The sequence below is a fragment of the Esox lucius genome, chromosome 2 (assembly GCF_011004845.1).
Source record: "Esox lucius isolate fEsoLuc1 chromosome 2, fEsoLuc1.pri, whole genome shotgun sequence".
NCBI classification, from domain to species: Eukaryota; Metazoa; Chordata; class Actinopteri; order Esociformes; family Esocidae; genus Esox; species Esox lucius.
The window spans coordinates 20,969,503-20,984,914 of record NC_047570.1 but is presented as its reverse complement, the minus strand read 5'-3'; the positions used below and the strand labels follow the sequence as shown (position 1 = coordinate 20,984,914).

Here is a 15,412-nt window from a genome sequence, read left to right as displayed (position 1 = left end):
GTGTGCAGAGCTAAACATTTAAGCTAGCTGTGTACACAAAATTGCACTATCAAAGAGTCTAAAGAGCAAAGCTGACAGCGAAAATAGGGCATTCAAAGATGCATGGAAAGACAACTATGCCTTCATCCTACCTAGTTTCATGAATGCAAAGCCATTGTGTCTTATTTGCACTGACGTTGTGGCTGTTTGCAAAGAGTATGACATTACACTGTTATTTTTTTCATACCACACATTTCCCGACCGCGATTCCAGAGGTGTCAAGCAAGCCACAATTGAATGCACTTCAGAACTTTTCAAAGTAAAAACTCTCAATTCGACTCCAAATAAAGCATTGTTGCAAAAAATTATCTTGCACTTTTATTTTGTAAGCAAATTCACTAAAGAGGAAGTGTTTATGTGAATAAATGTTGCTGACATGACTGAGATCAATTTCAGCACCAACCACTGTCAAAATAATCATGCAGCAGGCCAGATATTATTGCTGGCGGGCCAGTTTGTCTCGCGGGACGTCTTTTGCCGAACCCTGATGTACACTGATATATTTTTTTATTTAATGCATTGAATGTAATGTAGCGACCCTATACCTGTTGTTTGTTTGGATGTCAGCTAATAATGTAGTAAACTAGTTTTGAGAACCGTGGAGTTTTGACTAATTGGTTTGACAATGCTTAAGTAAACAGACACCACATCTCTACCCATTTTGTTGAGGTTATCTAAAGAGATTTCACCCTATACTTCCTGAAGCACCATCCACAAGTTGGATTGAATTGATGGGCACTTCTGTTCCCACAACAGCTCAATAGGGTTGAGATCTGGTGACTGTGCTGGCCACTCCATAATAGACAGAATACCAGCTGACAGCTTCTTCCCTAAATAGTTCTTGCATAGTTTTTAGCTTTGCTTTTGGTCATTGTCCTGTGGTAGGAGGAAACTGGATCCAATCAAATGCCATCCACAGGATTCGGCATTGCATTGCAAAATGGAGTGATAGCTTTCTTTCTTCAAGATCCCTTATACCCTGTACAAATCTTCCATTTCAACACCACCAAAGCACCCCCAGACCATCAAATTGCCTCCATCATGCTTGACAGATGGCGTCAAGCACTCCTCCAGCATCTTTTCATTTGTTCTGCATCTCACGAATGTTCTTCTTTTTGATCCAAACACCTCAAACTTCCTCTGTCCAGTGTCTGTGTTCTTTTGGCCATCTTAATCTTTTCATTTTATTAGCCAGTATGCAATATGACTTTCTCTTTGCAACTCTGCCTAGAAGGCCAGCATCCCAGAGTCGCCTCTTGTTTAGCGGGTACTATTTAATGAAGTTGCCAGTTGAGCTGTGAGGTGCCTGTTTCTCAAACTCTACACTAATGTATTTGTACTCTTGCTCAGCTGTGGACCAGGGCCTCCCACTCCTCTTTCTATTCTGGTTAGAGACAGTTTGTACTGTTCTGTGAATGGAGTAGTACATACGTAGTACATAATGTACAAGATCTTCAGTTTCTTGGCAATTTCTCACATGGACTAGTCTTCATTCCTCAGAACAAGAATAGACTGACGAGTTCCAGAAGAACGTTCTTTGTTTCTGGCCATTTTGAGCCTGTAATCGAACCCACAATTGCTGATTCTCCAGATACAGATATAGCTTGCTTTTGATATTGTTCCACATAGATTTCATCAGCTGAAACTTGTTCTAAACACTAATAAAACTAAATATTTTCTAACTCAAAGGAAAAATCTATTGTTTTCCATTTCTTACTACATTGCATGGTAATGTAATTGAGTCTGTATGCGTATACAAATATCTTGGGATTTTATTTGATGACACTCTCTCCTTTAAGACACATTTTATCTGTCTGAATTTGTCTGCGATAAGATTGTTGGCAACAGATGTGGTGGTTCCAGCACCTCAGAAACAGTTGAGCTCTTGGGATTTTCTTTCTAGTCGATAGAGAGTGGTGCAAAAACACAAAAAATATCCAGTGAGCTGCAGTTCTGTGGGGAGAGGAGAATAGCCAGACTCATTCAAGCTGACAGAAAGGCCACAAATACTCAAATAACCACTCTTTACAGAACAGCACCCTGGATGCACAAGTGTCGTATCTTGAAGCGAATGGGGTACAGCAGCAGAAGACCTGCGTTCCACTCCTGTCAACTAAGAACAGGAAGATGAGGCTACAGTGGGCATGTGATCACCAAAATTGACAACTAAAGATTGGAACAATGTCACCATGTCTTACAGGATCAATTTATTCTGCAACATGCAGATGCTAGCGTCAGAATTTGGTGTAAACTACAAGAATAAATTGATCTGTCCTGCCTTGTGTTGACGGTACAGGCTAGTGGTGGTGGTGGTGTTATCATTATATGGGGATTTTCTTTTCTTGGGAAACATTTGCCCCAATTAATTATTACCAATTATGTCATTTTGAATGACACATGTAGTGGACCATGTACATCCCTTTATGGCCACAGTGTACCCGTTTTCAAATGGATTCTATCCAAACAACCAAACCAAAACTTTGTTGAATCCATGTTGAGAATAATTTAGACTGTTAAGGAAGCAAAAGGAGTGTGTGTGGGGGGGGGGGGTCTCTTTTAAAGCAAAGCACTCTGAGAAATATGCTAATTTGGATTTAAACTATACAGTGGCAAAACAGTAGCCTGAGTGTTAACTGACAAGACTAAAAAGCCTCCTTAGTATATGGGTTAATATAGTAACAACATAATTTGTAATACTTGGCCTGCTAATGACATAACAAAGCTAGAATGTACACATAACTAACACAGTGATACTTAAGGTGTGTACACTGTGGATTTAAAAAGTGTTGATTTAACCCCTTTTATGGGGAACCTATATATGAAAGCGTTGAAACTCAAGAGTGCTGAATCCCCAAGTTTCTGTTTTTGTTGTTGTTTGACAATTTTATTATGTATTTTATGAAGTTGGATTTAACTTGCCAAATAGAGTCCCAAGCTCCCAACCTGATAACTACCTACAAAGGTCATTTCAAGACATTTATATCAATCAAGTTAGAGTGCTTAGTCTAACAATCTAGCATGCCAGCTTACAATCTTACTAGACCTTAGAAATGTAAGCAATTAATTAATGCACTTTCAATATTTTACCCAGATCTTAGCAGAAAGGCAGAGAATCATATTAATTTTATTTAAATATAATAAATATATCATAAAGATAAATACAGCTCAATTGATATTATTAGACACCCAGAAATACGCTTGATTTGTTATAATTCTAATAGAATTAGGTATTTGAACAATCCAATCCAATCGTCACACATATAGCCATTAATGCATTGATTCCTTGATAAGTATCCCCTTTAAGGTGGAAAAACTCTGAGATAGCATGTGCATTCTGTGGGATCATAACACCTTCATAAATGTGAAATAGCTTTTATAAAACCCTTAGAATAATCAAATGCAGCAATTGCTTGATTTTCTAAATGTTAGCGTACTTCACACACCTAAAAAAACACTAGTTGGCCTTCATTGCAAGTTAATTGCAAATGGCCTTAATAAGATAGAGGATAAGAGCAGCCTACTGGATGTATACGGACATAATGCAGTTAATAATATTTCCGCTAGGTGGCGTATTAGACCACAAAATCATCTCTCTCAAACACTTTGAGTGGATAACAGAAGGAATACATAAACACTTGTAGACTATAAACTCTTGAAATTAGGCTTACTAAGCAAACACTAAAATTAAATCTAGCTTATTCGTAGAGTTCTTTAATGCGATATACCGAGACAAACTAGACTACAGCAATAGCCTCAATCAGAATGCAACAAAAAACATAGGACAAAACTTAACATTGTGTACTTTACAAAGAGCAATCCGTTGAATTGTTCTTGAGCTGTCGCGCATATTATCTATCTGATGTTTGGCGCCTTCCTTTATTACTAGTAGACCACTCCATCTAGGGATTCGTTGTATAATCCGTATTTTCATCCACGACTAGGGGGTTATTCGGTTTAAGAGACCTTCATCAACAAGGCAGGGTATAGCTGAGCATAGGTTTCAAGTTTCCTATGAAGTCTTAATGAGTACAAACTATTTTCACAACACTGTCTGGTCGTTATTTTTGAGAAAATCAATTTACAGAAAGAGAAAGAGTTTTAAAAGTTTTATCTTAATTGCGATCGTGTTTTATCTACTTGAACTAAAAATGCAGAGACATTCTATTCATAAAGTGCAGGAATAGGCTACTACAATATACCATGTGTGGGGTAGTCAATGTAGCCTAATCGTCTATTTCTTACAGTGACAATAGCCAACATGACTGAATTAACAACCCCTCATTAACATTAACTAGCTAAATACATTTGGAAACTAAATGATTATCTTCACTGACCCTTTTCTTGGTCCCTATTAGAAATTCAATCAGCATAATAATAGACTTTTTTTAAATAATGAACAAGAGGGTAGAGTTACATATATTCTTTCAGAAGCTGCGACGGAATCGGCTACTTTTAAAACACTCACAAAACGACCATCACAATTGTAGAACGAGCAAAAAAACAAGTCTATAAAAACATACCTTTACTGCCCAGTCGTAAAAGAGACCATTCAACAAGACATCTGGGATGTTTTGGACAACCCCCTTTTAGCTTAATTACTTAAGCGATATTTTCCTGTTGCCTACTGTCCGACAGCTTCAGGACATCTCTTCAGCTTTGGAGCAAAAATATTAAATTATTGATGGTGGAAATTGCATGGTTGAGGTAATGGATTCCCATGGCTGCGCGGCGACTCCTTTGGAGAACGCTTAAAACACAAGTGCATGTGCTACAGCCTGCGCTGCGCCGCAACGTCACTACGCGATGAGAGACCTCTTGAGCTTGAAGTGACGACCGTATCCCTTGCAACTACAGTAACTTACTACTACAATGACGTTGGAACATGTGACTTGCCGCTGGCTGACTGGCTGGCTCTAAAGTAGGTCTCACCATTCCATCTGTAAGCCTCTGGTCGAGAGATAACCAAGAAAAAGCTGGCTATGCGATAATGAATGGATTGCCCATGGATTTTTCCGCAGTCTTTCACTGACAGTAGATTTAAGATTTATTTAGCTGTACAGCTACTTTTCATAAAAATAATTAGAAAAACGAATTTGATTATATACTATGGGCTGCCCTTACGCACGACGTAATGTGGAGTGGCCAATAATACTTGTCATATAACACCATTTCCAAGGTGTACAACAAAAGGTGTACAGTTAGGGTTGCTTGAGGACCAGAGTTGGTAACCACAGCAAGATTTGTATTACATTAGTAATTCCATTAGTAGATTTCAATTAGTACTTACATTTTGAAATTGGGCTGAATCACACATTCACTGCTGAATAATAATATATTATTGGTTTATTTACTAATTTTAAAACTGAGGATATCTTCTATATGGAATTGATTAAGAATACAGAATTGTTAAGACTATTAGAGGATACATTAAACTGTTGCTTTTTAATATGGAGAAATTATCCCAATACAGACAAGAGAAAGTGTCATCAATGTTAGACTTTATTGTCCAAAGCCTATGAAATATTATTTCGAGCATAAGATTCCATTTAGGTATGCAATGTATTTTACTAACAAAATTCAGCAAAAGGTTATAAGTAGATATAACCTCAGAGGCAATTTTCTAATCTGAGACAAATTACTATTTGAATAGGCTAGTAAACAAATGTTTACTTAGATAATTTCACCCAACTGTTTATACTTAACCTATATCCAAAGATACTTAAAGTAAGGAATGCATGTTTAACTTGTGTGTGGGAATCCTTTTATGCAATCAAGCCAACTCACAGAATAAAGCAACAGTATGAGTAAAGATTAGCACCATGGACAACACTCATGTCCACAAACCTCAGATTTTGACTTAAGCATTCTGTGTATTGAGAGACTAGACTTCTTTCGAGAAGTCAAGTAATGATAGAAAAGTTTTAGGTTCTAGTTCTGGGTTCATCCTTAGTCCTTATGTTGCACACGTTACTTAACACAGAAAGTTCATTATCCGTGGGGCTTGGACCTCCTCCAATGAAAGATTTATTGTGATGTGTATGCTATGTGGCCATCATGATTATTCTCTTCACTAGTTAATGAGGTGGAGGGTTTTTACTTGGCATAAAGCAGTGTGGGAGTAGATGCTCACACCTGCTTGGTGATTCACTCCACTTCCAACACACACAGGGACATGCCAAGATGAATATAGCCCTCCCTGAAGGATCCCAGTAGGCGAGGGCAAACTCTGGATGACAAAGAGTTGCATCAGCAATCGGTGAGCGACATGACTCTAAAAAAAAGCTTTCACACTGCACACAGGGGCTGTTCCAACAAGGTAATTCATAAATAAATCACCTGGCATCTCAATAGAAGATCAAAAACAACATGGTCCCTCTCATTTCTGTAAACACAGCACAATACAAGGTGGCATTCCAAGAGGTGGAAATTTAGAAAGACCCAGTGTCACCTAAGAGATATGTGTGGACAGTTTCCTTTGCAATTAATGTAGAACTTTAAAGGAAAGTTTAGAAGAATGTTTGAAATCATGCAGATTGCAACTGAATTTCAAATTCATCAATAGGTCACCCTCAAGTAAAGTAAAAAAGTGCTAGTGAATTCAAGCACCATGCTATGCTATACTATGTGCTGGTACTAATGATCAGATCCTACAGTATGATGCCCGAAGAAGGTCACACTGTGTGCATAATCAATGAGACACACTCACTTTTCTAACATAAGGAACTTGATGTTTTTTGATAATAAAAGCTGATTACAAACAAGCACCAATACTTAAGAAGGTCATCCTTCTTAAAGGGTTAACTTTGTCAAAAGTGTCACTGCTATGATCCCACTCCCCTCCAAGAGTGATGGGAGATTACCTTGTTTGGCGTCTTTCATAACATAAAAATCATAAGACAGATTCAGGATATTCATGCTACCCCCATTAAAGTTTATACTGTCCATGTGGAAATTGAATTCCTAATGCCATAATGCTTAATGACAATATGAATTTTAATATTTAGTATATATAAACATCACTACCACAGGTGTTAGGGATATAATGTAAGGCTACTTGAGGGTACTGTGGGGGGATTTTAAGCCCAGTGATATATTCACTTTTGTACTTTCTTTAAACTGTTGTTAGCAGTAGCATAAGTAACTAAACTAGACTACACACATTTTCATTCTTGTACACCATTTTCCAATTAACTGAAAATGTTGCACATTCTAACTATATGATTTTTTTAAACACTTGATTTTGAAAGTCCCTAAACAAATAATGTTTGTTTAGCGACTTTCAAAAAATCACTACTATTCAAAAAACTTTTCAAGTGAGTGAATTACACTTGTAGCCATTACAAGATGCACACACAGCACCCTACTGTATACCTGCTCATCACTGAACAGATGCCCAAAACAACAATGACACTACAATCTTTCATACATATTTTCACACCTTCTCTATGCCAACTGTGAAATAATGCTAACAAATCAACAATGTCAAGATAAGTACTGTGCAATCAGTCACTTTAAGTCCCTTTCAGAAGACAACTTAAGTGATCAGATGATAATAGAACAAGGCCCAGTGACAGCATCTCTGATAAGCATATAAGGATATCTGTACCTGCACACTTCACAGTCTCCAGTTAAAAAGATTTATTATCCCACTATAGATATTTACCAGTGGTCATGTTTAACATTAGTCTGTATCGTTACCCACACTGTGATGGAACACCTATTTGAGATAACATACATAACAAGGTAATCAGGAATATCTCCTCTTTAAAGTGAGACATATATGATTACTGGTAAAGCGCAGATTACCTAACCTGACCCTAAAGCATGCAAGAAATTCTACTTAGAGGAACAGCTTCAGCTCAGGTCAGCTCAGTTCAACTCTCTTGCTTTCTCTCTCTCCCTCACACACACATACGCACACACGCGCACACACGTGCACACGCACCACCACAAAAAGGCACAGTTTCATACATTTGGTCTGCAGCCTCAACTTAAACAAATAAAATGTTCAGACATACAAATATGCTTGCCAGAAGTTCTTATTTCAGCACAACACCAAAATACTTATGAACTATCAACTTTATATCAATATTAAAAGATGAAATCTTAAAACCCAATTCCATATTCAAACATGCAATGCCAGGATTTGTGAAAACAACTCTAACATTAAGTGAAGCGAACACAGACAGGAATTGCTGTACAATCTTGCATGCAAACTCTAAGTGCACAAAAAATATATAAACGTATATCTTAGCACATTATTGTGCAACCCCACTCATTTACTTAATTACACAATTATGTAAGAACGGAATTGATTTCACTGTAAGTTTAAAAAATAACTATTTCCTGCTAAAACACACATACACACAGACAAAACACACACTGATATAACTGAACGAATTGTCCTGCAGTGGCGTCATCCGGATCAGAGTCAATCTGGTTAGTTAAAATTACTTAGAGACCTACAATAACGTGTTGGAATCTTGTATTCCCATGACTTAAATCCGTCTCGGCATCATCAAATAGATAGCTAGAGTGTAAAGATTCAATCCACCAGAACTCTATGATTACATGTTTCCTAGATGGATGGATTTGCTGATGATGAAGATGATGACGCCGCGGCACCGATCATATTATTTTAATCAACGGAATATTATTATGATCGTAATCATTATTAACCTGTTTCTCTTTCTTTTGTCGCTAAATGTACTCTTACGGAAATGTTATAACATCCCATGTTTAATTACGCACGAAAAGGATGAAAAGCAGATTATTTAGTGAAAACGTTGTGTTGACACTCAAGAGATTCAAATGGAGTTTTATTCACTATTACTTTAGATGGTTCTCTAGAATATAATAAAATAGTTCCGAGAGCTATACCTATACAACATGTCTACAGCGCTCACCTTTTAATAAAAGTTCATGAAAGGTTGACTCGAAAAACGAAACACCTTTTTTAATGAAAGCAAACTAGAAATATCTTAAAACGCCCCTGCGTGACTCATCTATGAAGAATGAAACACGCATATTCTGTGAAATATGATGCCACAATTGCACTTAATGTTATTTGGAATGAAACCTACCATCCTCAGATTTGTTATTGACGCCCACAACAACTCTGCAGTGCTAAGAGTGTGGAGGGGGGGCTGGAGAGGGAGATTCTCAGTAAGATAACACAACCCCATTTATGGACTGATCCGATGACGTACATTGCAGAAAGTTCTATAAAAAAACCTTCATACATACAAAGTGTGTCGTGCCACCCCACAGACCCCCTCCCCCTTCCCCGCCTCCGCTCTTCCCTCCCCCGCACGCCTACACCCACACCATAAACCCACGTCTCGCTAGACTTTTCTGAAGAATATATAATAATCCTGTGTTTTTTTTTTTTTTATTGAAACATGATTAAATTTAGAAATATTACAGATAACCTATTACAAACTAAATATAACAGAAAGCTCATATCTTATTGACGCAGTTCTAATCATTCATAAACCTAATTTACAACAAATTAAACAAAAGCATTTTAGGCGATCGATTCGTAATTATACTTTTATTACTAGGCATATTAATTATTTTTATTGATCATATTAACATGATTCATTTTGGTCTTACTATTAACAGTGATATTTGTTACAGCACACAACGCAATCATTACGGGTTATATAGTCTTATGCTTTCATATAGTGTAGTCAATAGCCTAGGAATTTCGTTAAATTATTAAATCAGTTCTTTAATTAAATAGTGAGTAACGCACTGTGTTTTTAATAGCCTAGTTTAGTTCCTATTTGGTAAGATTTTCTTTTTCATTTAGGCTAAACCTGCCATTTAAAACACAACCTATTACTCAGATGTTGTATTAATGAGAATAAGCACAATAATGTATTGAAATGTAACCACCCTGAAGCCTCTTGATTAAAACAAGGCTCCGAGCGCTTGTGGGCGTTGATCTTATGGTTTTCTTGCAGCTGTTTGCCATTCAGTAGCATTGTCCTGAAATCAGAATCTTCGGAACGAAGCAGTATGAAGAGAATAAATGCAGACAATATCCACAGTTTCTTCGCTTTCACGCTAGACACATTTAAACGTCTGTAAAATCAAAAAAAATTATAAGCGGACTAATCAATTTGTGTATGATAGCAATCGTGTATGCCTGGTTTTCTATTGTCTTAAAAACACACTGCTTTCGGTCAAGTGCTTATCAAGGCATCTTATCTCGCTCCATCTTTAGACAGCCATAACATCTGTCAATAGGCAGTTTGACCACGCCTATCTTTCTTGCAGTTTTAATCTCAAATATTTTGAGCTGATTTCTCTTTAATGGTTTTGCAACTAATATTTGTTAAAGAATCATTGTCTAATAATTAAGGTTTTTGCCATTTTATTGGAAACGTGGAAGTTGTCCCCGACAGGTCGAATCTGAGCAATACCGACCTGCGCGCGGACAAAGGGGGGTAGGTGATGCTAGTGCTATAGTGGAAGCGCAGTATGAATGAAACCAAGGAGCGGCCGTAGTAAAGACTCAAGTGATTTGATCGCGATGACGGAGGATGGTAGAAGGCTATTTTTGCAGCTTATAGTCGGGAGGGATACAAAGAGATATTTGATATGGATGATGATGATGATAAATATAGACAGACAGACGAAAGATGGTATGTAGATAGATAGATAGATAGATAGATACATAGATAGATAGATAGATAGATAGATAGATAGATAGATAGATAGATAGATAGATAGATAGATAGTGTAGACGATGTTGAAGGCTAATATTTTATTTAGGACGTGTACCATTATTCGGCTTAATGCCGCGTAGTGATTCATGTATTGCGCATTCCAAAGTTCCATTTCGATAGGGAGACGTGATCTCTTAGCTTAAATTGTGTTGCAGGAACTGTTTAAGAAACATATCTCAGTCATTCTAAAGATTTTTGTTTATGAAAGAGTTGTAATACGCTTCCCTTCTTGTATATCATTGTTAAATCGCTCTAAATGAAAGCGTTTGTTTGATTACTACAATAAAACTTGAATATATAACGATTGCTTTGCGTGTCTGACATAAAATGCTCCAACGTACATTAATAGTGATGAGAAACATTGTAATATTTGCAAGCTGATACATACGTCGATAAACACTTCTATGAAATATTTTATATGAATTGATGAGATAAAATATGAAAACTTACTGATGACATGAGGCATGCTCCATAAATCCATACACTGACTGTTACTCATCAGAATAGTAATGCAAGTTTGCAAAGGATTAGCTGTTTGCTAGGCTACCGATAGGATATGATGTCTCGAAAATCCAAAGCAGCTACAAAACCATGAATGTGCCAGTTTGAAAACCAAAAACAATATAGGCGACAATTACATGGATGGCAAATGAAGAGCAATGAATCAGAATGGTGGAAACGCTTACCTTTTTTAAGGGCTGACAACCACTATCAGTGGTTAGATCTCCAAAACCAAGACTTGCATTTTCCAAAGTTAATGCCGTATACCAATACTGGAGCTTGAAAAGAACGCACGCCCTATACAGCGGCTATAAGATTTCAACTTTCACATGCTCTTAAGTGGCGAGACAAATCTCCAAGTGCAAGCCCTTTATTGATACGCGCTTTTTTCCTGTTTTCCGTAATAGATCACTGGGCTCCCTCAGCATACGCTTAGCAAAAGTTGTGGGGGGAAAAATCCTCAGCTTTGGTAAAGCACCAGAAAAACAGAGTTGATGTCCACTTCGTGTTTTAGTCCATGCAACGAGTCCGGTGCCTCTGTCCAACGTGCTGAAAGCATAACACAGCGAGGGTAACTAAAGAGGCAAAAAAAATCTATAGTTTTGTTAAGTGCCACTTGATACTGCTTTACTCTACTGCTTCCCCACGCCTTGTCACGTGAATGTTTCTTCCCAAGCCCGTCCTGTTAATATTTGATCACATGTTGGCCGGACGTTAAGAAAAGCAGCACTTAAACCAAAAAGATGTAGTCACCACAAAGGCTCAAACACCATCTTCAAATTAATGTACACCTAACAATGCTGCTCCTGCTGCGTTACTGTCGACGATCCACACATGTTGCTTTTGCACTGGCACCGCACAAAAATTCAATGCATACCATAAAACACTGGCTGGCAGTATATAACCTTAAAGCCCTCAGACAATACCGCAAACTCGCGCGTTGCACGCAGAGATGATACCAATATCCCCATACATCTACAATGTAGCCTACCTACATCTCCTGAGCATAGAAAAGTATTGAAATATTTTTACGAAAGCTTGCCAATAAGCTACATATACACTACTCTCTGTTGAGAGTTTCTTAAGTAGTCCACATAGTCCACATTTCCAGCTGTGTAGCCTATATTAACACTAGTACAAAATCGAAAGCATTACTACCTATCTATTTCTTGGTAATCATTGCTTCTACGACTGTGTTTCAGTGTTACTTACCATTTTCCCCTACGCTGTCCTGGAGATAGAAGTGTCTTAATATCCACTCACTCCAACAGATGCTGGTAGGTAATGTGTCTTGTTTGAAGTCATCATATGAGAACTTCTGCTGTGCTCAGTAGATCGCCCACCACTTCGGTGACTTATGAATCTAATAACCCTTTGCAATATCCGCGTGCTTAAACTCTCTTACACCTTGGTGGTTCTGCAGTTAAGGACAAACAAACAACCGCGATTTTCACAAAAGCATGTAGACCATGGATAGATAAACGCAATATCCTCTCGCTGGCAACGCCATTAGGTATTACGTGACTGAAATACACAAAGGCAGTCAAGTTTATGAAGGACCTCTCGATTAATTAAATCTACATTATTTTGATTATGTTTGCACAATAACGTCGAGTCCTCCAACAGAAGTACTGTATACAACATAACAATTAAGTAACCTGGGTTACATCTGTTGCGATCTATCTTTTGTGTTATCTTCTGGCCATATCATGCACACCCACCCAACACAACTTACTTCGATTTTAACTAAGAGATGATAACTGGCTAAACATCAAACGCTCAGTCTTTTGGCGTCCTTCGGTTGTGAGATCAAGTAGCCTACTTACGGAACTTGTTGCTGCTCAAAAGCATACTGGCTTTGAGGGCTAAACAGAACCAGACCCATACTTACATTTACAATATAGATTCCTTTCAGGCCTATGTGCTTCGTTTTCAAATACCTGGAGAAATCCGAAGTGAAATCCACGTCTTCTAGTAGGCTGTTTACTAAACGTCTAGTAATGGTTAGATGTTTTGTTATAGGCCTAGACCTCAGTAGTTTAAATCGTATCTTTAACGTTTCAGTCAATAATAAAGAATTCCAAGTTACCAAGCGATATCTGTTTTCAGAGAAATTCCATCAGTTGCTCGACCAACAGTCAGCCATTTAATTGTTATGCAGTGACGAATCGCTATGCTTGCATGTGTACCACAAATGTACTGGAAAGTAACATGAGTAATAAGGTGATATTTGCCTGTCTCTGAGCCATGATTCGAACTATCAACGGAGTTGTAATAAGTGAAACAGAACGGTCTTAATGACTCGCAGCACATTGGAAACACAGTAGGATTGGTTAAGTATTTCCCTCTCATACGCACAGCACGCACCATAGGTGCGGGTATGTAGGTGACGTGGACGCGCACATGCACAAAACTGTCGAACTAATTAGTAAAACAGTGCTTAATGTAACATATTGCTCAATCGGATGGCAGTACTCCAGAACACGATGCCGCTGACATATTCATTTGGTAACCCGCCTCCCGTAATTCTGATTCTGTATACCTATTTTAGAAGAACAACATTCAGAGTACTGAGAGATACAATTTCCTTCCCTGCAGGTAAACGCAGATCATTATCTGAAAACTCCAACAACCCTTTTGTAACGGGGGTGGGGTGGGGGTATGGACGTCAATAGTGTTGTTCAGACTATAAATTCCCGGAAATCAACTTCATCACATTCTAAACCTAATCCAAGGAAAATGCATATATTTTCGTTACATAGCTTATCACATGTTCAATACAAGTGATGTAGTTTCTCTAATTGTTCAACACTAGAAAAAACTTACATCACGCAAACAGCATGTCTTCCTACATTGCATGGATGCTACATTTTAATTGCCACATCTTTTATGTTTTCACTCCTACTATATCCTTAAAGCAAGAATCCTTAATTGAAACATAAAGTGTTATCACTACTCTGTTTTGGTAAAAAGCTGAGGGATCGCAAAGACAAATGTATCCACTTTAAAATGCCCTAACATTGCTCATAAAAAGCACTACAGTATACTGTAATACTTACTATGTAATTCTATATTTTATTAGTCATTTTTTGGTCATGAGTATTATTATCTATAACACTTTGTGTTATATTGTAAATGACTATAATCCACACTGCTTTGCTAATGTTCTATATTCTATTAGCAAAAGCCCATTCCCTTCACCTTATAAAAATTTGTGCCACCCATGAGTGAGAAACATACATACCAAGTGTATACCTTCTATAGGTTCTTACAGATTATAGAAGATCACTCAGAATGGAACCATTCAGCACTGAATACTATCTATTTTCAGGGCAAACTGTGGATAAACCACACATTATTAGATCACAACGTTTCTTAGTTTGATTGGCAGTTGCCCACCCACATAGACAAAGCATAGCTCTCTAGAAGGTGGTACATTAGAATGTACTTTGCCCGTCACTTTTCTGTCTTCTACCGTCATCCTACTCTCATTCCTCCTTAGTCTGCCTCACAACATGGCAACTTGACTTCTACTTGTTATGTTAACGCTTCCTCTGCTCCCACAGCTTTCACAGACTCTGCCACTGACTCATGCTCGCCCCTTTTCCACTATCCATGCCCTCCCCCGCACCCTGCACCATAATATCATATGGCTCACTCCGAGGTCACCAATCGATCACTTGATTCCTTGACTACATATTAGTTGGCATGGCATTCTCTCCTATGTCCTACCCTACAAAATCAGTCACCTCAATAAAGAACAGAACTATTCCCTTTACAAAATGTGATTAGATTTACCAAGACTAATACAATTAAAATGTACTCATTCCTGCATCAGGACAATGTATAATACATTATTGTTTCAAACAAAACCTGGACCTTACATATTAGCAATGTTGAAACTAAAGTCCCAAAATAGGCTAATATAAAAATCAGTATTCACAAGAAACATTGGATGCAAATTGTTAGTGTAAGTTAACAGACTGGTTTGAGGAATGTTAAATTCCTGAACCCTCAAATGTAACTACTCTTGTGACGGGAAAGACTCAATCCTGAGACTGGCTCATACATTTTGAACACCTGGCCCACTTATTTAACAAAATAATCATAATTCTGTGTACAAACTCGGTTTAGAG

At 37.7% G+C, this 15,412-nt stretch overlaps 1 protein-coding gene across 4 annotated transcripts in view; it reads right to left on the bottom strand.

Moving 5' to 3' along the window:
- bdnf (brain-derived neurotrophic factor) overlaps positions 1–13,413 on the bottom strand; it is a 36,592-nt gene extending 23,179 nt beyond the window's left edge. The window contains exons 1-2 of one of the 4 annotated variants that reach the window (XM_020053030.2): positions 13,217–13,413; positions 12,489–12,693 (exon numbers count right to left, since the gene is read on the bottom strand). In XM_020053030.2, the coding sequence (XP_019908589.1) occupies positions 12,489–12,491 (3 nt within the window). In that variant the 5' untranslated portion in view covers positions 12,492–12,693; positions 13,217–13,413. Of the gene's footprint in view, positions 1–4,559; positions 4,844–9,122; positions 9,157–9,939; positions 10,016–12,488; positions 12,694–13,216 lie in introns of those variants that run through there. The other 3 variants (XM_020053042.2, XM_020053033.2, XM_020053036.2) reach the window with 3 other exon arrangements.
- Between the last annotated feature and the right edge of the window lie 1,999 nt (positions 13,414–15,412).